The 27,312-nt window shown below is 37.3% G+C and overlaps 1 protein-coding gene and 1 long non-coding RNA gene across 6 annotated transcripts; both read right to left on the bottom strand.

The window, feature by feature from the left end:
• Nucleotides 1-4: 4 nt before the first annotated feature.
• On the bottom strand, nucleotides 5-10,195 carry LOC110899142 (sodium/hydrogen exchanger 1). 3 transcript variants are annotated; one of them, XM_035981454.1, is made up of 16 exons: nucleotides 9,978-10,195; nucleotides 8,448-8,494; nucleotides 7,643-7,886; nucleotides 7,405-7,523; nucleotides 6,288-6,385; nucleotides 5,463-5,522; nucleotides 5,321-5,367; nucleotides 5,046-5,240; nucleotides 4,909-4,955; nucleotides 3,925-3,991; nucleotides 3,502-3,602; nucleotides 3,305-3,406; nucleotides 2,500-2,638; nucleotides 2,021-2,083; nucleotides 1,648-1,731; nucleotides 5-569 (listed from the first exon to the last, which is right to left on the bottom strand). In XM_035981454.1, the coding sequence occupies exons 3-16, from the start codon at nucleotides 7,820-7,822 to the stop codon at nucleotides 201-203; spliced, it is 1,671 nt and encodes a 556-aa protein (XP_035837347.1). In that variant the 5' UTR covers nucleotides 7,823-7,886; nucleotides 8,448-8,494; nucleotides 9,978-10,195; the 3' UTR covers nucleotides 5-200. The 3 variants fall into 3 exon arrangements, with proteins under 3 accessions (XP_035837347.1, XP_035837348.1, XP_022001712.1); XM_035981455.1 differs by lacking the exon at nucleotides 8,448-8,494 and having other exon boundaries at nucleotides 9,978-10,097; XM_022146020.2 differs by lacking the exon at nucleotides 9,978-10,195 and having other exon boundaries at nucleotides 8,448-8,617.
• A 7,011-nt stretch (nucleotides 10,196-17,206) lies between these two features.
• LOC110903166 lies at nucleotides 17,207-25,146 on the bottom strand. 3 transcript variants are annotated; one of them, XR_002571708.2, is made up of 5 exons: nucleotides 24,879-25,146; nucleotides 24,598-24,660; nucleotides 24,441-24,526; nucleotides 23,583-23,651; nucleotides 17,207-17,478 (listed from the first exon to the last, which is right to left on the bottom strand). It is a non-coding gene; the product is annotated as an uncharacterized LOC110903166 (long non-coding RNA). The 3 variants fall into 3 exon arrangements; XR_004875839.1 differs by having other exon boundaries at nucleotides 24,441-24,518; nucleotides 24,879-25,145; XR_004875840.1 differs by lacking the exon at nucleotides 17,207-17,478 and adding an exon at nucleotides 23,216-23,236 and having other exon boundaries at nucleotides 24,441-24,518.
• Between the last annotated feature and the right edge of the window lie 2,166 nt (nucleotides 25,147-27,312).

Raw genomic sequence — 27,312 nt, 5'->3', positions numbered from 1 at the left:
CAAGTAATAAATAATAGGTGACTTTCATTTACATACAAATGCAATTAAATACATAAATATAAGGCTTAACAAATAAAGTTTCGTACAAGAAGAGATGACATCAAAGTAATCTATACTCACACTAGTCACTGGTGAAATTCACCTTTAACAAAAAAACCAAAACTGGACATAAACCAACAAACCTAACGTCACCCAATCTATTAACATTCCTGATTTCTAGTTGGTTCTTCGGCCACTAGATGCTGCTGACTTTGATGAACACTTTGATCAGTTGGGGAACCCGGGATGAAGGGTACGAACCCACGACCACCGAAAACAGGACGCATAAAGGCGTTATCGAATTTTCTCCAGTAATGATGGACGGTGTGAGATGGCGTTGAAAGAAGCATCCGTAGACTTGAAGGACGGGGGACGTGTTGACCGAAATCTGCTTCTGAATCCTGACCGTTTCCTAGAAGTGGTACCGTGAATGATTTAGGGGATGTTGGTTCGGAAGAAATCATTCGGTTCAATGTTTTGGGTGCGGGTAGCAAGAGTCTCACTAGAGGCTGCGTGATTAGACCGAATACCTGCATACATGAATAAAAAGAGTGTGAAATCATTATTCAATAATCCAGATTATTATAATAATACTATTTGTTTTTTTAATAATACTTGGTTTATAAAAGAAACTGAAAGCTGGACTAGAAACTAGAAAGTGTTTACGGGTCAAGCCAACCCGCCATGTGCTAAAATGACCCGTTTCAATCCAAACATGTTTCGACCCATTACGCCACCCAACATATTGTCCCGTATAAAGTGACAAATTGGGTGGGCCGGGCCCAAACAAGTGAGAACAGGCTGGGCCGGGCCCATCCCAACTTTTTGTCCATTTCTAAAAAACTTAGAAATAATTAATGTATTTGAATAAGACAATAAATAAACGATGCTCTTAAAATAATATATTTTAAAGGAGATATTAATCATTTGACCGGTTTGACCTGTGTAGGTGTCATTTGACAAGTTTGACCCGTGTAGGTGACTTCTGACCGGTTTGACCTGTTTCGTTTTCCCTTTTTAGCCAAGTTTGAGATTTTACCTTTTTGACCCGTTAAAGATATATATATGTAACCAACCCAAAATGTTTTGAAGTTTTTTTTTATGAAAAAGGAAGAAATTGTTTGAAGGTGTTGTATGATGAAGCTCCGATTGCATAAGAAACGTGAAAAACATTTATGGAAATTAAAAAAAGAAAATTTGCATGAAAATCCTCTACAAACACACACATCGAGAGGGTTAGGTGATCCGTAGTGGGGCGCTATGCCCGGAGATGGCGCCGGAAAAACGCCCCAAACACCAAAACTCTCAGCGCTATGAATGCAATTTGGGGGGAGGGCACGAGATATATAGCGGCAGTATGGGGGAGGTTTTTAAAGATCGGACCAATCACAAACAAGCAAGGTTTTTATAATTAATTAATAAAATTGAAAATTAAGAATTAGGTAATGATGAGTAGGGGCTTTATGATTGCGGGCTCTAGTGATATAACGCCCCATAAAGCCCCCATGTGACGTGGCACGACACGTGTCGCATAACGCCCCACAAGGGGCTTTATGACTACGGATGGCCTTAGAACTAGAAGAAACCACAAATCTTAAGATATCTTACCATTGTACTGAAAAGGACAACAGTGATGGTGCTCGTAATCATGATAGCATTCCCCGTGAATGTCGTATGGCCTTTTCTAGTAAACTGCATGATGGAACACATAACTAGTAACCAAATATTCAATTAAATCATAAAATACTCACTGAACCAAGTCTATCAATTCCAACGTGTTAAGGGTATGCACCTGATAACCTTAAAACTTTTTTTTATAACCTTTTGTAGTGTCAAAATGAAAAAAAAAAAATTGTAACAGTAATATCATATCTAAATTATGTTTTTTTATGTAGCAGTAGCATGTACCATAGTAGAAAAAACGATAACATCTACCATTAAAAGTGAAATAAGTTGCATGAAACATGAAGAAGTCACCAACCTGGTTATAAGCAAGAGCCATAGACACTGCACCTCTCATAAGACCGGCCCACCATATTAAAACCTTATGAAAACAACCAGAAAAATTAATAACAATGAGGGTTTTAAGAATTGAGGTGACATGTAACCGGAATAGTGCAGATGTGAACCTTATGAAAACAACCAGAAAAATTAATAACAATGAGAATTTAAGAATTGAGGTGCAGATGTGACAAAATAGTTGAGTCCACAAACGTCTTTTGTCTATTTTTCAAAAAAATATATATATAAATAACTAACGCGTTTAATGTGATTACAAAAATAAACCAATTTTGAGAAATGTATGATTAGAGATAGACACCGAACAACTTCAGAGTTGATGATGGATCAACCCATTTAACCTGTTAATTGACCCATTACAGATAAAACATAATAACCCAAATCGACCTACTTATAAATGGGTCGAAATTGCCACATATATAGAATAGAGTAGGAACATACTTGCTGCCTGAAATCGATTTTCTCGTGATGGGCCTTTTTGGTTAAATTGGATAAAAATGATAACGGGAAGACAAAGGCTGCTCTTCCAACCAAAACAAATCCCAATAAAATCGCACTCACTTCAACTGATGTCCCTGGGCTGACAACGCAACAACCACCACGTACATGTTAAAATTGCATTATTTGAGCTTACTTGGTAAATAAGCAACAACAACATTACATAATCAAAAGGGATAATAATAGCATTTTTATAAGAGTAAAGTACACGGATGGTCGTTGTGGTTACCAAAACTTTGTATTTGGTCCCTAGCTTTTCAAAAGTACACAGACGGTCCCTGTGGTTTGCACTTTGTAACGCATTTAGTCCCCAGGTAACAAATCTAAAGGTTTGAGCAGGTCCAAGTTAGTGACTAATTGTGTTACAGAGTGCAAATCACAGGGACCACTCATGTACATTTGGCAAAAGTTGGGGACTAAATACGTTACAAAGTGCAAACCACAGGGACCATCCGTGTACTTTTGGAAAACTAGAGACCAAATCCAAAAATTTGGTCAACCACAGGGACCATCCGTGTACTTTACTCTTTTATAATTAAAACAGGTAACAATATTATTTCCATAATGAAACAACTTTATAAAGAATGATGTTTGGAGAAGTCAAATTTTATGCTTAATGGTAAGATTACTGAATAAAAAGTTGGATTTTTTCAATATTTCATTTATTTTCAATAGAAATATAATATGGATCCTATCAGAACAAAAGTATAGATAGAATGATAGATGGTTGATTTTTGTTAAATCATACCTGTCTTTTACAAACTTCCACTTTTCAAGATCTAAAGCATCCATACCGACGTAGAGAAAGATAAATAACTCTGCAATAAATGACAGTGTTGCAAAGGCATGCCTGCATATAATGGCAAGTACATACAAATTTTACTTATTAATTTTGGTATCAAGAAACTAACATAATAACGGTATCAAGTTTAAGAATAAACGTACTTTGTAGTTACTCTAGATTTCTCTGTGACATTATGCCAAGTGTAGTGAGACATCACAATTCCACAGAAGAACACTGTGAGGATGCCACTCAAATAGAATAACTGCAACAATGATTAACCATTAGCTAAGTGAGTAAATGGGTCGGGTCGGGTTGGGTTGGCCCATATATTTTGGTCCATTTTTATAAATACTTAAGGGATAACAATCTAGTTCTTTGCTGTAAGCAATACAAAACTACTTTACATGATTTTCAATCTGTACGAACGTTTCCTTTTGGCTATTTATAATCGACCCGTTAGGGTAAACAATTGAACCCGAACTAAGACATTCATATTATAGAAAGGGTAAACAATTGAACCCGAACTAAGACATTCATATTATAGAAAAATGAAGCTTTCAAGATAGGCATTTATGAAAATATACCTCAGCTAGCATGTAAGAAAGATACGCCATGAGTATCATAATAGCAACTTCTCTGTCAGTTGAATGCCTACGGTAAAACAAACAAGTATTATGTCATTATTAATGAACAGTTCATTTAATTAGGCCCATTAGTTAGCCCATTGAATAGACGAGCCCTAGGATTTAGTTGAATCAAAGTAAAGCTAGAACGAAACTGAGAGATAAACTAAGTAATTGGTAACTTTAAGTGCGCACTCTCGCCAACACTTTTACGTCACTAATTTTCTTTAATTTCTTTTTCTTTTTTTGCAAATAATTAAGCATTAAATATGATAAGAAAATTGCATTACTATTATATAATTTCTTTTAAACAAAATGCTTAGGACGTTCTAAAAATTTCATGTTTAACCCATATAACCCATTTGACCCATTTTATTTTTTAGGATAGATGTGTATTTTAAATCTAACCTATGCAGTTAAATCGGTGATATATCACCGACATATAGGTTATCGGTCCCCACGTAAAATATCGGTGTCCAATACCAATACCAATATTATCGGTGATATTGACCTATATATCAATGATACTCCCGATATCAGTACCTTTCTTCTTAGTTCTACCATCCATCTTTCTTCTTATTGCTAATATTAGTGTTTTAAGTCCTAATTGTTAATTGTTAGTGTTAAATGTTAGTGTTTTAAGTCTTAATAAGTTCCTACTTGCTACAAATGCCTACAATGGTTAGTGTTTTGCAAGTTGCAAAAGGTTAATTTGTTAATGGTAGGAGAGTATACTGAATTGCTAGTGTTAAATTGCTATATATATAAATTCTACATGAAATTAAAATTACTAATATCCCACCATGATAACCTATATCTCAAATATCGGTCCTTGACCGATATCCGATTTTTTACCGCATTAACTGCTTAGAATCTAACCCGTCTTATTCTATTCTGTCATCTACATTCAACATATAAAAAATTTATAGAAAAACTCTTATGTACCTTCCGAAGTATAGCTTCTTTATAACATATGCGCTAAGTAGCCCAGTCTGCAGGAGTCAACATAATATGTCACATGGTTTACATCTTAGCATGGAATATAATATTCTTTTTTAGAGGAGGGGGGGTAAAAGACTCACTCCTGCTCCTAGAAGTGTGCTTGTGATAAATAAATAAAAGAAGTTTCCAATCAACTGAAAAGCAACAGCTGTTGTGATCTGAGATAAATCAAAGTTTTGAACTGCATTGAATATGACAACTGATGTGGCATCGTTCACAACTCCTTCCCCAAACACCAGACTGTACAACAAAGGGGTCTGATCTTGATTGAGCACCTGATTATGAGATGAGATAAATTAGCATCTGAAGATGTTATCGAACTTAACTAAAACAAAGTTAGTGATGTTCTTTGTACCTGTAGGGTGCAAACAGAATCCGTTGCAGAAAAGATTGCACCGATTGCTGGGAAGAAGTTCGAAAGTTTTTAGCAAACATGAATGAAGAAGTTTAACAAATCGTAAATAAAATTGTTCTTGAAAATATAAAATATATGATACCAAGATAATCTCCGAGCTCAAGATCACTGATATTCATCTTCGTGAAAATCTTTGTAGCACCTGTCCACAAATTGGCACAACTTTTTTATATTGTATAACTATTTTGTGTTCAATATGAGCACAAACCAACAAACACCTATGAAAACTTGCAACAGAGAATGAATATATATATAAAAAAAAGGATTCCTGCTTCATTTTCATTCTGCAATGCCTCATATATATAACATTTACTGATAATTCATGTCATAGTGGTATTATTTGGCCATGTTAAATACATGTTCCATTTTGCCATTAATACATTATATATACTATAAATATGCTATTTTGTCACATCAATCAACTCTGGACACTGAAATTTGGCATTAATCAACTTCAGCCCCTCAACTTTAATAATGATATGTTTAGCCCCTCAACTTTGGTAATAAACAACCTTAGCCCCTCAACTTTAATAATGACATGTTTAGCCCCTCAACTTTAATAATGACATGTTTAGCCCCTCAACTTTAATAATGTCATGTTTAGCCCCTTAACTAAAACATCAAACAACTTTAACTCTCACGATTTGCTTATTTTTATCTACGTTTCGAGCCCGCTGTGGAGCGCAGGTGGTAACCCACTAGTTATTACTATTATACAAATTATGCTACATAAAAAAACATTAAGATTTTTTTTGTGTAATTTGTATACAACAGAAAACTTAATTTATTAAATAATAAAGTGACCACATTCCTCAATATACAGAGGAATAATAAATGAGTTTGAATAGATGTAATCATTTAATCAAGAATGAGGTAGGTAGGTGTAAGAGAGTATTTCAGTACTTACCAAATGATATGATGGTGAAAGATATAACAGTACCAACAGCCCCAAATAGCACAATGGTCATGAAATTGCGAAAAAACTGTTTCTTCTTAACCTGGAACCTGCATTTTTTACAGCAAAAGTTTAACTTAAGAAAGACAACTTAAGGTAATATCCATGCAAAATTTCGAATAATAACTATAATACTAAGCTTGTGAATTGACTCTTCATAGACTACACTTATACCAATTAGTTAGAATATGTTTAACTTTATCTTAAAACTTAAATCAACGGAGCTATTAATTGTACATAGACATGCACATGTTTGGTGGTTGAGAAAGAAAAATATCGATAGGGAAAGGTGAGCAAGTTGCATAGTGCATTAACTCTGTTCAAAACTTAAAACAATCTTCTTTTGGATGTCACATGAAATCTATTAACATAAAGTATAGTTATACGGTTATGCCATATATAGGAGGGCATTTTGTCTCACTAGAAGTTACAACAAAGTTATAAAACTTAAGTCATTAGGCGTTTCATATATCTGAAGATATGTAAAAGACAGCCAGAACTTCAATCAAAATTTTGCCTGAAATCATAATAACTACACTTTTTTTGTCTCCACAAGAGCAGTAATACGGTTCAATACAAAACCAATTATAAGTAGAGAAAACACGAGAACCACATGAACGCGTGTACATACTACTTTAGTAGTGATTGTGCAGTTGTCGAAGTTTTAACTTAAAACTGGTTCTATATTCAACGTGCCTCATAACAGTTATGGGCTAAATTACCAATCCGTAAGATAACAACCGAAAAGAAATACAACAAAATATTGTATAAAAAAGAACTCATATAAAGAGACCTGAAATATGGCAACAATCCAATTATTTGGATCAACCTAAATTGAGTTAACCAATGATTGCTTGCTTAATTGAATAGGGCGGTTTTTTACTATAACAACTTTATAACAAGCAAATGATTGATGTTCCCACTAATGCTATCAACTAAAAAGGAGTGTTGCTTCTTAAAATGGGCTGGTTATACCTTTTCTACTCAGATCAAGCAGAAATACAAAAAGTCGACAAGTATAGCAATAACAATAAACAGCCAACATTTTTAAAAGCAAAACAAATCATACCCAGCATTGAAGATAATCGGTGGAAGAAGATAAATGAAGAAAAGATCTTCACTAAACACTAGAAGATGTGAGCTTGTTCCTCCACTAGCTAACAAAATAACAACTCCGGTGCAGAGACCCTGTCATCCAATTAAACAAAAACAATAACCAATTAATTTCAAATTAATCTGCTGATTTCACAATTCAACAAACCTAAGGGATTATCAAACACACACACACACAGAGACTTTACACTTACAATAACAAGTGCTGTGATAGACTCATTCATCCAGCGATTCTCCTCCAACAGATGCCCGATCACAATACAAGCACAAAGAAGAGCAACAAACAAGTTCATAGAAACAACAGAAGAATACTCCGAGGTAGCCAGTGTAGTACTCCCCATCTTCCCAACCAAAAACCCTAAATCGAACCCCATTCTGGCCAATCAATTTGGCCAGTCGAATCACAAACTTCAGCAGCAATTAATCCTCAAAATCAACCTTCAAACAACAACATCAAAACACAAGTTCAATCACAAATCACATCAGCACATTACACGAAACAAAAACCTAACACTACCGATTATATAGTAGTGTGAATCGATAAAACTAACTAAACACCTTAATCTCAAACTTCGTCTTCAAATCAGAACATCAAACAAGTTCAATCATGAATTACATCAGCACATTACACACAAAAAAAAACTAATATTACCAATTAAGTAACTTAACAGCTTAGTCTCAAACTTTCATCGTCAAATCAGAACATCAAACAACAAGTTTAATCACAAATCACATCAGCACATTACACATAACAAAAACCTAAAACTACCGAATATCGATGAAACTAACATCTAACATCAAACAACAAGTTCAATTTTAAATTAGATCAGCACACTACACAGAACAAAAGCCTAAATTTAGTGATTATATAACTAGGAAAATGAGTGAAACTAACTAAACAACTTGATCTCAAAATCAATCTTCAAACCAGAACATCAAACAACAAGTTTAATCGTAAAGTACAACAGCACATTACACGGAACAAAATGGTGAAATTACCGAGTGTATAATGGCGTATTGATCTCAGAACTGAAGTCAGATTTGAGCTACAGCAGAGCAGAATTGAATTTTGAGGTTGTAAAAGTAGTGGAAATAATGTAAGAAGAAGAGTATTCGACTGTATTTATATATGGTTGCAGAATATTGACAGAGGAGAGAGAGTATGTGTGGGATATTTTTGGAGAAGATGAAGAAGAGTTGTTAATTGTGCCAGGTGGCAACTGACATAATAATTACAAGGTTAATTTAATAATTTGATTAGGCTGGAGGGTGTGGATGGAGCCCTAGGGGTTTTATCAAGACACGTCAGCGACACATAGGATCCACGTCAGCCATGAGGTTTTATAACGTATTCTCTTAACTTGCAGGGTGTGTGATAAAGCCCCCCTTCAAACTATAGCGCCCCACCTGCAACCAATCACCCCTCGATCCTGCCAAATTTGGCTTGTTACCATGCTGAAGCCCCCTCAATGACGCCCCTTGTTAAACGGCGGGGTATGGGCGGTGGCACCCCTATGGCGCTATCGAAGGTGAGGTGGCAGTGATAGCGCCCTCCACACCCTCCGGCCTTAGTATAACTCTTGAATATATTCTTAGGTGAAAATCAGTCATGTGGTGTTATGTTTGTTATACACTATTGTTTGATAGAATATTTGAAATGTTATTGACTTATTGAACGTCTTTGATGTTGTTACATGTGGTAAGATCCTATGTCAAGATGGGTGTTTAAAATTGTTGAAATTGGTTGGAATATATACTTGTGTTATAATCATGAAGTAGTTTTATCGGTTTAAACTTGTAAACTGTTAAAATCGGACTCTTAAACCGCCAAACGAGGCGATTTGGCCAACTCACATAACCTACCTGGTTTGGTTTCTCGTTTTTGAAAAACGTATTCAGTGGTTCGGCTAAGGATTTTCGTCAAAACTGACTGAATTGGACCTTGAAGATCCCATATTATTGTCTAGATCTTACCTAATTGACCTATGACAAAATTATGTTAATTTGAGAAACTGAAAACTGAAACGTCTTTGCAGGGTCGGCCCTAAGAATTCGTGTACCCTATTCAATCTGAAAAAACGTGCCCTTAGGCCTTAACGAAATTGGGTATTGGGCTCGTTAAAGGTCTAAACCTAATGTCCATGGGCTAATAACTAATCTAAATCATAAGAATAGTTTTGTAAATGGCCCTATGTTAGTGTTTGTATGCGTATACCCTATTAAAAAAATTTATATATACATATTCGATTTTTTTAAATAACGTGTCTTTCGAAATATCTGGCCATCGTCGGTGGTCCCCCCCCCCCCACACACACACCCCCAGGGCCTCCCACCCCCAAGGCCGCCCTTGCGTCTTTGGTTGATTAAAACGATTTAGTGAGGTGTGAGAAGAATAGAAATCTAGGACTTTTCTCGAGATATATGTCCTACATTCGTATTTTCTTTCTTTAAGTTGAATTAGTCATCTCTTTCGAATCACTTTTGACGAACAAGTGACACCAAATTTTTAAAGTTTGAGGACTAAGTTACCTCTTATTCTTTTGACATTCTGATCAGTGAACCACGTTTTCATTGCCTGATCTTGACAAGAACATGGACATACCTCGTCGTCGTCAGATATGGAATGTCTTCGCTGAGCATAAGAGGAGATAGAGGTGGAAGATAGAAGGTGTATGGTGTTGAATTTGTTTTTCATTTCATTATATGACTTGAAGGGGATGAATGCGGACGTGAATAAACCAATGATGAAGGTGATGCTAGCACAAAAGTGAAGGATGGGAAAAGAGTGACAAAGGTGTGTCTTTTTTGCTTTCTTTTGTAAATTTGACATGCTTTTATAAAAGAGTTCAAGTAAGATTTTACTTTTGGTCCTTTTTGATTTTTTTTTTATACTTTTAACATTGTTGTCCTTTTCATGTCCCAATACTTGATTATTATTTAGAAAGTGATTTGTTATGATTTTGTTTTATTCTTCATAAATTTTAATCTTTTCTCTTTCCATATCCAATTCATTTATGGTCTACATTCTACAACTTTTGCATATACGTAGTAACATAGACGAAGTAATGCTCCTTCCATTTCCATATTCATATCTTTAAATTTTTAAATCATAAATCATAGTAAAACCTTTTCTTTACTAGTAAATCTATTAAAGTTCAATTAGTATTTTTTTCCCATCGACTTTAATCATCTTGACAGGGGGTTAAACCAGGTATGTTTTATGTAATTTTTACACCAATAGAACTAAATAGTGTAACAAGATACTAGTAGACTAGGTTCGAAAATAGCTTAAATCAGTGAAATACTTTTAAAATTCAATACAACTTACTTTTTTTTCAAAAAAAAAAAAAAACAAAAGAAAAGAAAATAAAAAAGTTTTCTTAACTTTTAGTTATCATGTTGAAAATATTTGCAAGGAAAACATTTGTTTCCCCTACTAGCCAAAAAAAACCAACATAAGTGGGCTTGGCTATTACATGGAACTCTTGTCACATATGATATGACAACATGTGCCATGCCACTAAGAAATAAAAACAAACATATCTACATCTGGATGACACATACATTATCTACATCGCACATACATACATTACTATAAATATATTCATATTTTCACACCTATATATTATACATATACAACCTTTTTTATGATATTTTATATAAACTAGATTTAATATTCCTAGTTAACTTAGCGGGTTCGAGAATATTTATGACTAAGTTTATTTTAGGTCCTGTTAACTCGAGCCTTTTTATCCTTTTTATTTCCTTAAAAGCTTTTATTCACCTTTTAGTTAATATTAGGATTATTTATTTAAGTCCTAATATTCACCGGGTTAAATTTTACCACTAACGGTATTTTACCAAGTCATTAATATTAACGTGGTTTGATTACCAAACCCGTTTTTGGGGTGTTACATTTTGAGCTATTACAGACGACTCGGATTGATCTGCCAAACATCATGACACTACGACGACGTATATCTAATTCATATCAACCTTCACTTTAGGAATCTTATTTCCAACATTTGAAATTTCAAAGAACTTACCATGACAGTCAACGACTCATTGACCGGCTTTTCAGTCTTGATGTTCTTCATGTGATTCTTAAACTTGTTTGTTGATAAAACTTGGGATGATTTGGGATTTTGATGAACGCATCTTAAGGCGTTTTAGCTGAGGTACTGAGCAGAGCCCATCATAGGCGCCTAGGAACCAATGCAGTTTGACTACAGAGAAGCAAGCATAAACAATCGCCATTAAAGTATCTGCTTGTATAAATCATGACAATCACAAACTTTACCCAATAGGTTTTTACCTAGCATGGCCGGCCCTGGGGGTGGGCGGGGAGGACCACCGGCCAGGGCCCGATATTTCAAGGGCACGTTTTTTTATGAAAAAACCCGATATATGTATATGTAAAATATTTTTTTAATAGAGTACAACCATACAAACACCAACTAGGCCCTCTTACAAAACAATTCTTATGGTTTAGATTAGTTATATAACCTCTTTGGCATTAGGTTTAGACCTTTAGTGAGCCTAATACCCAATTTCGTTAAGGCCTAATGGCACATTTTTTCGAGCTCAAACAGGGTACACGAATTCTCAGGGTCGGCCCTGTTACCTAGCTATACAAAACCTACAAACATCAAACCTAAATTGACCCATTCAAGTCAAATATACTTCTCTAAACTTAAATTGTTCAACATAACCCAATTTTATACCAAAAAATCCACACCAGTTTCAAAAAAGAAAAAAAAAACATGGTATCAATGCATCAAAGAGTCTCAAGAACTGGTGGTAAAACTAATCTGAGTCATCGGAAACATACCTCTGTCTTGCTGACGTCGCCGGAGTAACCAGAGTTCGAACCTCTGTTCTTGGAAAAATTCCCACAGTCCTTCGTTTGTGAAAGCCGTTGTTACCATCGTTCTATCTGCCTTCCGTTTTGAAAGCACCGGAAAGATCTTCGCCATTGTGCTAGAACACTTCCGACAGTGGCCGGCTATCGCAGTTCCTCCGTACCCTTACCAACACCTCCATCTCTCTCTCATTTCAAAATGAGGCCAAGCATAAGTTTAGAAGAGTGCAAGACACGTGTAGATTTAAGAACTCAAACTTAAAATGGTCAGATTTACCTTACTCGACAAGTCGGAGTTCTGTGGTGGCCGGGTTATGTGTAAAACACTTACCTACTCGTCAGAACCAATAGTGTGTACCCAAGCCTATATCTGGTGACCCAACTGGCGGACGTTTTGGGGTTAGGCGTTATGGGAGGGATTGCCAAGACACTGTGTTGTTTAGAGGTTCGCTGGTGTTTGATGCGTGCAAGTGTGTATATGTTTTAGATGTATATTTTAAGCCCCTTTTTCACTTTTAGCCAAGTTTTAAATTTATAAAACACGATATTTACTAACACTAAACACACATATGGGCAAGTGCACCCATCGTGGACGTAGTACAGTGATGGTAAGATACCGAGGTCGTCCAAGGACACAAGAGTTTTTAGTACCGGTTTATCCTCAACGTCTAACCAAATCAAAATGTTAGAAAAGATTTTTAAACTAAGAAAATAAAAACTAACTAAATGCTGAAAAATAAAATAAAAATAAAAAAAACAGATAGACAAGATGAATCACTTGGATCCGACTCGTGTATTAGTATAACCTTTGATTATTTTCGCACTTTTGCACTTGTTTAAGAGATTATCTTAGTTATTGTAGTAGGCCCCTCTTTTGAAGGCGATGTTACCCTCAACCTAGTAGTTTGAGTCAGCAAGGATACAATCCTAAAGGGTCGGATTATTGAAAGATAATGAATTAAGTTATTAATGCAAATTATGGTAGGCCCCTCTTTTGGAGGTGACGTTACCCTCGACTAAGTAGTCTAAATCAGCAGGGATACAGTCCTAAATAGCCGGGTTATAGTATTAATAGTAGTTAACTTATGAGGGGGTCAAAGAGTTTGGATCCCCGCCATCCAATACCTTTGGGTATTGAAGGAGATCCTACTAAATTTGACCGAGGTCCCTTGCAGGACCTCTAAACGCTGAACAAGGGCAAGACCCTTACCAAACCGTTCCCTTAACCCCCGACCAGGTAGCCAACATACCTCCATATAGACCGTGGAGATATGAATGGTGAAAATCTTTTATTATATATAGACAGTAAAATAATGCCAAGACACCACGGACAAACGATAAGGAAGAATCACCTTCAACATAAGTAACTAGTTATTAAAGTCATTAATACAAAACCAAATAAAAAGTGCAAAAGATTAAAAATAAAAAGTATTATACTAAACACTTGTCTTCACCAAGTGATGTAAGAGACTTAGGCAAACATGGCCTTGATTGTCAAGAACTCTTACGATCAATCTTGGATCCCAAGACGACTCACACACTCTATGATGGAGAATGTATGATGGTGGTGGATGATGGTGTTGTGATGGTGGTGGGTGGTGGATGAAGTGTGAGAGAGGTAGTGTGCCAAGGGATGAGTTGCAATGAAGTCAAACACTCCTATTTATAGGCTGAACAGAAGCCTGGGCACGGCCCCGTGTCCGCTGGACACGACCCCGTGCCCGTCTGACAATCTCTCTCCTCATTAATTGTAATTCGCAATTACAATTAATGCGCCTGCAGTACTTTCGCCATGCCCCCGTGTTCACTGGGCACGGCCCCGTGGTGGGCAATAGAAGCTTCTATAGGTTTGTCTTATCTGCTGCTTCTTGGGCACGGCCCCGTGCTGGCTGAGCACGGGGCGTGTTCAGTCTTCTGCCTTCTCTGTTTTGCTTGGGAGGATGCTGTCAAGGGGTCGGGCAATCCACTTATGTTCCTTTTCTTGTATTTATGTTAGATTTAGCTGCCTTTTTGCCTCTTTTGTTAATTTGAGCTCATTTAATCCTGAAAATACAAAAGGAAGACAAAAACACTCTTTTTCCAACATTAGTACTTAAAAAGGGTTAGTTTTATGCCTTATTTGATGTAATTTATATGTTGCATTTTACACACATCAAATATCCCCACACTTGAATTTTTGTTTGTCCTCAAGCAAAACTCTTTAATATGTGGCTTACACTCCCAAATGGAATGTGTAGAAGAGAAGGTTTTGGCTTGTCATAGAGTGTCGGGAATCCAAGATCTTTATTGGGTTTTATTTTTATTTATTTACAATCCTATTCGTTATGATTTATTTAGAACGTTTCATAAGAGAAATTACTTATTTGGGCATAACATGCCTTTTTAAATTTCCATTTATATACAAGTTCACATACCTCACGGGAGAAATCACTCACACTCAGCCGAAGGTGTCTTTTTTTAGTGAATCACTCGAGAGCGGTCATGGAACTTATTCCTACCATAGGCTTGCCAAGCAATCAATCCTCCTCCTTTTTAACTTTTTACCTTTGTAAATATCAAGAGGACTTTTTTTTGGGTAAAGGCTCGGGCTAAAGGTGGGTAGTTGGGTTAGTGGTTAGTAGAAATGGGCGAAAATCGTAAAAAGCGTCGGTTTTCGTAAAACATTTTGTTTTAGTGACTTTTTATTCTCAATGAAGTATTTCTTCAAACAAGCTTTTGTTTTAGGAGCTTTGTTTGTTTATTTCTAACTTCATTGTAAAATTCTTTTTTTTTTAGTCACACGAAAACCGAGCTTGTTACTAAAATAAAAAGGGTTTTTGGTGGGTAAAAAGGGTTTTGGGTTAAGAAATGAAAAGGTTTAGGCTCAAAGGGGTTAACCAGGGGGAGTTTTTGGGTAGGTGAAAAGAAAAATAAAAATAATGGTTTTGAAAGAAAAATGGTTAGTCCTAATGCCTCCATCATTTACTTACTTGGGTTTAAGTTGGTAAGGACCGGTAATGAATTGTCGTGGCAAGTTCTAGAGTCGTAAGAACCAAGCGGCTATTCACACAAGAAACGAAAAATGAGCATTTAGCGTAAAGATGTATATTTGTATGCTCAATAAAGTCTCAAAACTCACTTTTGTGGGAATGGGTTTTTTATGTGATCAAGTATATATAATCGAATTTTAACTAAGCTTGTCATGCCGTTTCATAATTTTCTTATGTTGGTTCTTTTTATCACGACGCTATCGGTTGTAAATTTGTAAAAATATAACCTTATTAGTCTTAGAATTCCCAACTTAAACTTTAGACAAGTAAAAAAATGAATTTTTTTTTTTGAAAAAATTTGAGGTGATTAGCGGTTCCAATAGAGTTTTGTGTAAGGCTTGTTATTAGGACTTGCAAAATTCAATGTTTTAGCATCCCCCCCACACTTAAATTACACATTGTCCTCAATGTGTCCCAAAAATAAATTTTTAGGTTGATTGATTGTGTGACATGGTGTTAAAAGCAAAAATTTATGTTACTGGCAGTCTGGACACGGCCCCGTGTCCGTCGGACACGACCCCGTGGTCAACTGCCAGTAATGAAAACTTACAGAAGGTGGACACGGGGGCGTGTTGGCTAGGCACGGCCCTGTGTCTGGCAAAAATCTGCAGAAAAGTAAACAAACAGCAGGTCTGGGAGGTGGGCACGGGGGCGTGTCGGCTGGACACGTCCCCGTGTGGACTGTCTGTAAGCCTGAAAAAGAGGTTTCTTCCTCCGGTTTCCCCATCCTGGCTTTGTGAGTGCTAATGCTTAGCACTCTAAGTCTTGGTTTGAACCTGTTTCATCACTAAATACCACACCAAGCAATACCAACATCCTAAATTACCATAGTTAATTGTTCAAACCATAGAGTAAAAGAAAAATAAAGCAGAAAATAAAAGAAGTTAAGGAAAGTAAATTGTTCAACACTTGGCACGCAGGCCACAAATTGTTTCGATAAATAAAGGGACCTTAACCTGTGGGCTCGCCATCAACCCGCTCCTGCTCCTTCAACCCCCTAGTCCATGTCCTCATCGCTGTCATCACCTCCATCCCCATGACCCGCCATATACTCCTGGATGCTGCCGATGTCGTCTTGTATATCGTTGATGTTTCGTTCGATAGCTCCGACCCGGTAGTATGTATTGTTGGCAAGGTTGTAGGTGTTCCTGGTGCACATGAGGTTTTCCTGCAAAAGATCATGTAAACTTTGAAGGTTAGGAAAACCGCTTCCTTGTGAGGAGGATTGACCCGGATCACCATGGGGTTGATACTGGTAATGAGAAGGTGGAGCGTGAAGAACTAGGGCCTCCTGTGGGTTCCATGCATGGCCTTGCATCCTCTGAAAGCTCACTGATTCGTCTTCCGCCTCGTAAAGTAGGTTCATGGCGCGGCAAATGTGATAATCAACTCGTCCCGACCATGGGCTCCTTTCAAAGGACCTAGGGATGCGCGTGAAGTGCTTGAAGATGCCGTACACCCATCCTCCAAAGAAGATAGGTGTTGGTGCACGAGCAAGACGGTTCAGATGCATGTTTCGTAGCAGGAGATATGGAACATCGAGGGCCCTTCGGTTGTGGATGCAGTGAAGGACTACCAAATCTTTCAACCCCACAACGCCATTACTGTCGTGTCGTTGGCTAAGAGAGTAAGTGAGGAGCCTATGAATGTAACGATAAAGCGGATCCCTCAGCTTAGTACTCTTGGTGCTGCTGGGGTTGTAGATTCCTTCACCGATTTGGGCCCATGCGGCTTGACGTTCATTTTCATCCAAATCTCGTAACCCCCCGGTATTTTCCTCATTCCCCGATTCTTCTTCCGCGTACAGTCCCACTATTGCCCCGAATTGTGCCATAGAGATCGAGTATCTCGTCCCACCACATCGAAATGCAACCCCTTTGTTGTCGAACGGGTCACACCTTGAAGTGAAGGTAAAGGTACTATAGAACTCCATGGTGCATTGATGCACCGACTGAAGCCGAGTGGTTAATGCAACTCTTAGTGGTCCCGTAACGATGTTGTTGAATCGGTCGAGCTGGTTTACCAAGGTTAAAAGGTCCGTGCACGCTTGTCTGGGGTACTCCTCGGGCCTTGTTTGAAGTAATTGGTATCTTGCCCTAGCGTCGAGCTCATTCGCATTAAACCTTGTGAACTTCGACATCTGAAAGAATACACCAAAAGTTAGCATGAAACAGTGAGATTTTCGAAAGAAACTGCAAACAGTAGGCTGGACACGGCCCCGTGTTCAGCGGGCACGACCCCGTGTCCAGACGTCTGTTACCCAAAAACTTCATTTTTCGTCCCGGTCCCGAAAATCTGAAAATTTTTAGCCAAGTAGGAGCGGTTTCCCCCGAAAATGAAACCCCAAGTGCCGTTTTTTCCCGAAACAACCCGTTTACCCCTTCAATTTTATCTTTTTCGGTTCAAAAACAAGGGTTTGAGGTTTTTGGTGAGAAATCGGGCAAATCTATCAACAATACAAGTGTATTTACTTCCCATTACACTAATCTAAACTAACACTAACAGATTATATCAAAAATTTGAGGTTCGATCCGGATGAACTTGAAGAACCCTAGATTTTTCCCCAAATTTTTTATGTTTAACTACATGCAAGTAACTAATCTAACTACTAATGATGATAGAATCATACATTGATGTTGTTAAACGTGGAGGTAACGTTGGAAATCTGCGGAAAATCGCCTTAAACCAGAGCGTTTTCGGCAAAACGGGGCGTGTGGAATGAGGTAACTGTTATGAAAAGAGGGTTTTATCCCGACAGTTGCGTCGACACGGCCCCGTGCCGAGCAAAGTTTTTTTTTTGTGCTCGTGTGAGTGCCCATTTTTCCGAAACATGGTTAGAAGACTTACCGGTTTCGATGTATACTCACTTGTTCGTAACATACCAGGTATGACGTGGGTGCTTTTCATTCGTTAACCTTTTGAAGCGAGATCTCTTCTTCCTCATCCTCAATGGATCCTCGATAGAGTTTCAGCCGTTGGCCATTGACTTTAAATGGAATCCCATTTCGAGCTTTAATTTCTACTGCACCGTGAGTAAAAACATGGGTGATGGAAAAAGGTCCTGACCACCTAGATTTTAGTTTACCCGGGAATAATCGAAGTCGTGAATTAAACAACAGAACTTGGTCTCCTACTCGAAATTCATTAGGCTTAATATATTTGTCGTGTAAATTTTTCATTCTTTCCTTATAAATTTCGGAGTTAGAGTATGCATAATTCCTTAATTCGTCTAATTCATTCATTTGACCAAATCGATTTTTACCTGCAGTTTCTAAGTCTAGGTTTACGTTTTTTATTGCCCAGTAAGCCCTGTGAGCTATTTCTACTGGCAAATGACAACTTTTCCCATAGACGAACTTATATGGGGTTGTGCCTATAGTGGTTTTATAAATAGTTCGAAAAGCCCATAAAGCATCATCTAATTTATCAGCCCATTCCTTTTTATTTAATCCTACGGTTTTTTCAAGTATTCATTTTAAACCTCTGTTAGTCACTTCGGCTTGTCCATTTGTTTGAGGGTGATATGCTGTTGAGACCCGGTGATAGATCCCATACCTTGTTAAGATTTTTTCGAGTTGATGATTGCAAAAATGGGTACCCCTATCACTTATCAAAGCTTTTGGTGTTCCAAAACGAGAGAATAATTTTCTCAGAAATTTTACCACTACTCTTCCATCGTTTGTTGGAAGAGCTTCGGCCTCGGCCCATTTAGACAAGTAATCAACTGCCACAAGTATATATTTGTTTCCTTTTGACGGTGGGAAGGGTCCCATGAAATCGAGTCCCCACACATCAAAAATTTCACAGACGAGAATGCCATTCTGAGGCATTTCGTTCTTGGAAGAAATATTACCTGATCTTTGGCAAGCATCACATGTCTTTACAAGATCTTGTGCATCTTTGTAAATGGTTGGCCAGTAAAATCCTGAATCAAATACCTTTCATGCGGTACTAGCGGCACCATGATGTCCTCCGTATGGACCTTCATGACAGTGGCGGAGAATTCTTCACGCTTCGCTACCATGGACACACCTTCGGATGAGTTGGTCGGCACACATTTTGAAAAGATAAGGGTCTTCCCAAAAGTAATGCTTTACATCGGCAAAGATTTTTTTTCTTTGATGATGTGGCCATCCTTTGGTGACTATACCGCTAGCTAAGTAATTAGCATAGTCGGCATACCATGGTTCTTGTCTGATTTCCACCATTTTCAAGGACTCTGTGGGAAATTTTTCGTTGATCTGCTCGTCCCTGGTTGCCTCCAAAGCTGGGTCTTCTAGGCGTGAAAGATGATCTGCAGCAGTGTTTTCTGCTCCTCTTTTGTCTTTGATTTCAATGTCGAATTCTTGGAGGAGTAGAATCCATCTGATCAAATGGGGTTTTGCGTCTTGTTTCTTGAAGAGGTATCGGATAGCTGCATGATTTGTATAGACTACAGTTTTAGAAAGAACAAGGTACGAACGGAATTTATCAAAAGCAAATACCACAGCTAGTAACTCTTTTTCAGTAGTTGTGTAATTTTCTTGTGCCTCGTTAAGTGTTTTACTAGGATAATAAATTGGGTGGAAATGCTTTTCTTTTCTTTGTCCCAAGACTGCTCCAACAACAAAGTCACTTGCATCACACATGATTTCGAAAGGAAATTTCCAATCAGGGGCTATCATGATAGGTGCATTGACTAGCATTTCCTTGAGGGTTAGAAATGCTTGATTGCATTCCTTGTCAAAGATGAAAGGTGCATCTTTTTCAAGTAATTTTGTTAGAGGTCTTGAAATTTTTGAAAAGTCTTTGATAAACCTTCTATAAAATCCGGCATGCCCTAGGAAACTTCTGATTGCTCTAACGGAGGATGGTGGAGGTAATCGAGAAATAGTTTCTATTTTTGCTCGATCAACTTCCATTCCTTCGCTTGAGATTTTGTGACCGAGTACTATTCCCTCTGTTACCATGAAATGGCATTTTTCCCAGTTAAGGGCGAGGTTAGTTTCCTCACATCGGGATAGCATTCGTTTAAGGTTATCGAGGCATTGGTCATATGAATCTCCAAAGATAGAAAAGTCGTCCATGAAGACTTCCATTGTCTTTTCTAACATGTCGTGGAAAATGGCCACCATACAACGTTGGAATGTTGCTGGTGCATTACATAGACCGAATGGCATGCGTCGATAGGCAAAAGTTCCGTAGGGGCATGTGAAAGTTGTCTTTTCTTGGTCTTCATGTGCTATTGGAATTTGAAAGTAACCTGAAAAACCATCCAAGAAACAGTAAAATTTATGACCGGATAGTCGTTCTAACATTTGATCAATGAAGGGCAAAGGAAAGTGGTCTTTCCTTGTTGCTTCATTTAATCGTCTATAGTCTATACAAACTCTCCATCCTGTGACGGTTCTTGTCGGTATTAATTCATTTTTTTCATTAGTTATTACCGTCATACCTCCTTTCTTTGGGACTACTTGGACGGGACTTACCCATGGACTATCAGAGATAGGATAGATTAGTCCGGCGTCAAGTAGCTTGATGACCTCATTTTTAACCACTTCTTGCACATTGGGATTTACTCTTCGTTGTGGTTGTATTACTGTTTTGTAGTCATCATTCATTAAAATTTTGTGCGTGCACATGGAAGGATTTATTCCTTTAATATCTACAAGCTTCCAAGCTATCGCATTTTTGTGTTTTTTAAGAAGATTAACTAATTTTTCTTTTTCTACGCTAGTTAATTTAGATGAAATAATTACAGGTAAATCACCATCTTTGTCTAGAAAAGCATATTCCAAACCTTTAGGAAGTTCTTTGAGCTCAATGGGTGGGTCTTTAGGAGACACCTTATTTTGTGGCTCATCTAGATCAAGAACCTTAAAGGTTTGTTCTATGGCGACCTCTTTTTCAACAAAGTGGTCATCTTCTTCAGTTGTATCGGGTGGCTCATCTTCATCTTCAATTAGGGGGTCATTATTGCCAAAAGGATATTTCATTGAACGCTCAAGATCTATGTTCCTTTTGAATGCCCCTAATTGAAGAGGTAGATTGTTAAATTTCCGGTTTTTCAAAGCTTCATGAGTCTTTACAAAAGGTTTTCCCAAGACTAGAGGAGCGTCATCGAGGATGACAAAGTCGGTTGGAATAACCATTTGATTTGTTTGAACCAAGACATCCTCAACTACACCGATTGATTTTATTACCTTCCGATTGGATAGAAAATGGGTATTTGAAGTGGAGCAAAATCGCTAATACTTAGCTTTTCAAAAATGTAGTTAGGCATTATGTTAACACAAAGATCTTTATCGATGGTGACATTACTAATAAATGAATTTTGAAAGAAACATGGAACCGGTGTAATGTTAATTTCAAAAGGATCTTCTTTTATTAGCGAAGTTTGATCATTAGTTAACTTAACACTTACCATTTCTTCAATTTTTGTATTAGTGTTTAGCTCTTTTAAAAACTTAGCATGAGGGGTAACTAAACAATGATTTTCGAAAGAATGTGACAAGAGATTAATTTCTTCTAAATTAGACTCTTCTTGAATTTTATCGTTATCGACCTCACCTTTTTCGTTGTTTAGCTCATGAGTCGGTTTTTCACTTATTTGTTCTTCCATTTTTAATTCCTCAATTATCGTTTCTTCTTTTTTTAATTCTTCCCTCGCGCGGGACTCCTCTTCCCTTGCGCGAGATTCTTTTATGCATCTTTCGATAAATTTGAGTTTTTCTATTATCCTATCGGCTATGTCGGTGATAGAGTAAGGATCGGGATCCTCGAAGCTTGAATCCGGTTGTTCGATCCTTGGCTCCTCATAGTACTCATATGAAGTAGATGGTTCATACCATTGTTCTTCATGATGAGTATATGATGGATAAGGGTCGAAACTTTGTTCTTCATAGTACTCATATGAGGTGGGTTGTTCACGCCATGGTTCCTCATAATAAGAGTATGAAGGTGGTGGCTCATATCTTGAGTCCTCAAAGTATGAGTATGAAGGCCCATACCTTGGTTCATCAAAATACGAGTATGAGGAAGGAGGTTCATACCTTTGGTCTTCATAGGATGTGTATGAAGTTGATGGCTCGTACATGGGCTCCTCATAATGGTTGTATGAAGTGGATGGTTGGAACAAGTTACAATATTGTACCGAGTGCGGGTTACCACAATTAGTGCAATAGTCTCTCATATAATCATCCTCCTCATAGGTGTAGTTGTAACCTCCTGAGTATTGATCCATAAGAATCACTCAGCAGACCACGACTGAGTCTCGGGACCAGAAAAAAAAAATAAAAGCGGAAACAGAAGGCTGGACACGGCCCCGTGTTCAGTGGACACGGCCCCGTGTGCAGGATCTGTATCTGGGCGTTTTAATTAAAGTTACTGGTCTTGGATCCTGAGACGACTCACACACTCTATGATGGACAATGGATGATGGTGGTGGATGATGGTGTTGTGATGGTGGTGGGTGGTGGATGAAGTGTGAGAGAGGTGGTGTGCCAAGGGATGAGTTGCAATGAAGCCAAGCACTCCTATTTATAGGCTGAACAGAAGCCTGGGCACGGCCCCGTGTCCGCTGGACACGGCCCCGTGCCCGTCTGACAATATCTCTCCTCATTAATTGTAATTCGCAATTACAATTAATGCGCCTGCAGTACTTTCGCCACGCCCCCGTGTTCACTGGGCACGGCCCCGTGGTGGGCAACAGAAGCTTCTATAGGTTTGTCTTATCTGCTGCTTCTTGGGCACGGCCCCGTGCTGGCTGAGCACGGGGCGTGTTCAGTCTTCTGCCTTCTCTGTTTTGTTTGGGAGGATGCTGTCAAGGGGTCGGGCAATCCACTTATGTTCCTTTTCTTGTATTTATGTTAGATTTAGCTGCCTTTTTGCTTCTTTTGTTAATTTGAGCTCATTTAATCCTGAAAATACAAAAGGAAGACAAAAACACTCTTTTTTCAACATTAGTACTTAAAAAGGGTTAGTTTGATGCCTTATTTGATGTAATTTATATGTTGCATTTTACACACATCAGTGTTGTTGAGACGTGCATCAACTTTGCCTTGCGTATGATTGATGCCTTTCTCTTTATCTGTATTCATTAAACGAAAATCTTCTGTCGTTTGTCTTAAACAGGTTGAAAGTGACCATAAATCTACAATTTTTTAATCAAAGTTCGTAACTAATGTATTTACTATCCGTTAAATCATTGTGCTTCGCTCAACTTGTATATACACAACACTTAAGTTGATAACAAAAGATACGAACCTAAAAAACATAATCGTTTATGAGCGCAAATGGTGAAGCGTTATGGGTAACATCGATGTCTACACCCTCCTGTGACACATAAAGGAAAAATAGTTATGCATCTAAGTAAAAAAAAGAACTTGGTAAGAAATCCAATAACTTTTTACATGATTCCTTAATGAGCATGTTTTACACCAATATTTAAGTGAATAAAGAATTTTGAAATGCTACCCCAAATATCTTATTGAGCTTTTAAAACATCATTTCTTAATCTGTAGGCATTTGAAATAGTGATCCCAACTCTCATTCTTTTTAAATTCTCATTCAAGCATAATAAAGTATTGTTTGTCAAAGAATAAAGTGTTGATTCTCTATCTGCAGCACTCTCTTAAGTAAAAAGATAATGTAGCAAGCATTCCCATGTCACCCCTGGCTAGTAAGTCAGAAAAATATATATGTAAATAGATGCATGCCATTTTGTCGAACCAAAACAAATTTGTGACCTGTTCAAACCACCAAAAAAGTTCCATAAGCAAATGATGGACTACAAAAGTCAACATGAAACCCAAAATATTCTACTGTTGGTGAATGTATTTGTAATCTAAAAAGAATAAATGTGAGCCACATTTTCCTTTTATACTTTCACTTTTGCCGATATGGTTTTCAAGTTTTCTACAGCATCTAAAGCATCTAAACAGATATTCACATTTATTTAGTTACGATATTGGCACCCTGGTTAGCATGGAGTGGGAAAATTTCGTCAAAAAGGCTAGTTCACCACATGTGGTTTTGGAGGAAATTTTCCATATCTATGTCCTAAGCGTTGGGCAACATATCATTTGTAATAATGCAATTGTTGGTGTTGCTTTAATTACATACCTTTCATTATCCGTAAAATACAGATTTAGGTGGTTGTTTTTGGCAGTGCGTAGTCTTAATTAATTTGTCCAATAGGAGCTGCAAAACTAACAAACTATATGTCATACTACAATACAAATTAAGTCATAATAAAGTTGTAAAACTAAGAAAAACTCACTGGCCCCTCTCTTTTTGTTACTTCAACTCTTCGGCCAGCCTCAGAAAGACATGAGAATGGAAACTACAATAACAAAACACGAATGAACCATGAAATTTAAAATCAGTTGAAAGAAATCGGTTAAAAAATAGCCAAAAATCATCAGGTGAATGATAGAATGTAAATAATAAAAAAGCAAAGGACCCAATTAGAAACCCTAGGGTCCCCTCAAATCCTGAATAACTCTAATTTCTCAAAACTTAGAAGATCATTACAAAAGAAATTCTAAGTAATTAACCTACCTTGATTTTATGAGCAACCACTACATCCTCCTCCACCTCATTTTTTAATCACTGGTTCAACCTCGGCTGGTAGGGCAGAGATAAGTAGGAAGTGAAAGGGAGGAGTCTGGTCGCAGAACCGAGTATTCCAATGATCATCACCGTCTTCAGCTGGTATGGTGGTGAAGTGCAGTGGCCGCCGAGTTCACTCATCGCCGTTGTAGGGCGGTGAAGCGGTGGGGGCGGCGGAGTCCTACACTCAGATGTCTCTCTCTCTCTATATATACCACATCTCATGAAAGCAAGTCAGGATATACGTGTCAAGCTACGAACTATGTATAACTCCCAAACCAAAAGGTACTATTAAGACTTGCACAAAACTCACTAAATGCAGATGGTACAACTACATATAGCCTATTTGTGTTGCAAATTTATAGTATATAATATCATCTATGCACTAAATCCATGAAATAAACTATGTGTCATGTGATGATGTATTATTACTTATACTATGGGGTATGGTGGGGCTCGGGTTGGGTTTGGGTTGGGTCATTTATTGACACGTGGAATGGGAGCCCCCCCCCCCCCACTCAAACCCACGCCCATGGGGTATGGTGGGGCTTGGGTTGGGGGCATGAGTTTGGTTTGGCCATTGAGAGCCTGCCATGTCACTTACTAGCCCGCCCCACGCCCGGCTTCAAACCCACGCCAATGGGGCCACGCCCAAACCCACACCCCAACCCAAGCCCCCAGGGTGGTGGCTTAGGCGTTTTCAGTCAACCCACGCCCCAACCCAAGCCCCATACCCCATGACCTTATAGATGATAGATAGATGAGACAGTTTGGATTATATTTATTTATAGTTAAATATATAATATTATGAGTAAATTATTTTTTAAGTCATCGTGTTTTAGTAGTTTCAAAATCAAAAAATTTAACGTTGCTAGTCTCTAACCGCTCATTTTATAACGTTTTGAGTTCATATGTTTTAGTGGTTTTAACCACTTGAGTTCAAAATCAAAAGTACATGTGTTAAAAATTTGACTCAAAACGTTATAAAATAAGCGGTTAGTAACTCAGGGCGTTATACTTTTTAATTTTGGATTCAAGTGGTTAAAACAACTAAAACACAGGGACTCAAAAAGGAATTTACTCTAATATTAAAAATTAATTTAAAAATAAATATTTTAATTTGGTAAAACACATATTAAATATATTAAAATACATATACGTTGTTTTAGTAGAACGAAGAAACTATTTTAAATGTTTCTAAATTTGGAAGAAAAAGAAACTATTTATAGGCCTCGCCCTACCCATATTAACCATAATTGTATTAGATCTAACTAATCTATTAAAATATAATTCGAGGAATAAAATTAGTTAATGTAAAGGTAATCAATCAAATTATTTTGGACATTGATTTTTTTTTTCAAACTTTTTTGTGAAGTTATATCAAAATAGAAGATGGGGGGAGAAATGATTCTTATTGTGGTTTTGTTTTTGTTGTTACTCATGTGGATAGAAACTTGTTGCCAGGACAATAATTGTTTCTTCTGCTAGAAAACAAAAGATCATAAGTAGGCCTGGTTATTAAATCAAATTCATGTTACCTACGTAGGATAACATGGCTCTTGTCGACATTCAATGGCCCAATGTTTATGCCGTTGTAAAAAAACATATTCTATACATATATATTCGTCGAAGTATAAATAATGTATTATATACCCATTATTCACTACATTAAATAATACCAAAATGAGTTAGATAAATGAAGTACCGTATCATTTTCTATTTAATATAGAAATATTTGTGACTACTTTCTTTTATATATTCGTGTGTTTACGTGCATTTATGGATGGCAAAAAAGACCAAGCCTGACGGGTATACTCGAAACTTGAAACATACGGGCTGGATATACCCGGAGTCCAACGGGTATGGGCCGGGTACGGGCTTAAAAGAAGAAAAAAATCGGGTACCGGTACGGGTATAGGATTTAGTGATACGCGCCCGATACCCGGCCCATTTACCCGAATAATACCCGAAAATATCATATTATAGATTTTCATATATATAAACTTAGTACATGTACTTATTAACTTCTCTATAGTCATATGTGGATATGTATTTGACAGGTGCTTAATGAACAAATAACTTATTTTTGAGCATGTATATTGGATATGGATGACATCACTCTTTATTACGTGGATGTTTATGCAATTAGGTGGTCCTGATACAATTACTTAATTAAGTAATCATTTTGATTTAGTTTGGTGTATGCGGTTTGAGTATGATATGCAAGTTATTAATCATATTTTCATATGTGGTATTGATTCTGATTATGTTTGTGCTTTGGCTTGTCTTCGTGATACGATTCCAAGCTTTGACTTCAGCAGTTTCACTAATAAGGACACCGCCCCCCCTAAAGCCCAACATGCATTGGCGAGTGCTCTTTTTA

This window comes from Helianthus annuus, chromosome 13, assembly GCF_002127325.2.
Source record: "Helianthus annuus cultivar XRQ/B chromosome 13, HanXRQr2.0-SUNRISE, whole genome shotgun sequence".
Lineage (NCBI taxonomy): Eukaryota > Viridiplantae > Streptophyta > Magnoliopsida > Asterales > Asteraceae > Helianthus > Helianthus annuus.
Note: the sequence above shows the minus strand (reverse complement) of the source record. Positions and strands in the feature narration are given on the sequence as shown.

What these genes read in the sequence shown, in the direction of transcription:
- LOC110899142 (XM_035981454.1), bottom strand. Translation starts at nt 7,822, where the DNA reads ATGGGGTTCGATTTAGGGTTTTTGGTTGGGAAGATGGGGAGTACTACA. An exon ending in CCGATTATCTTCAATGCTGG is followed by an intron (nt 6,386 to 7,404) that starts GTATGATTTGTT and finishes TAAAAAATGCAG; the next exon opens with GTTCCAGGTTAAGAAGAAAC. An exon ending in TGGCTCTTGCTTATAACCAG is followed by an intron (nt 1,732 to 2,020) that starts GTTGGTGACTTC and finishes TCCATCATGCAG; the next exon opens with TTTACTAGAAAAGGCCATAC.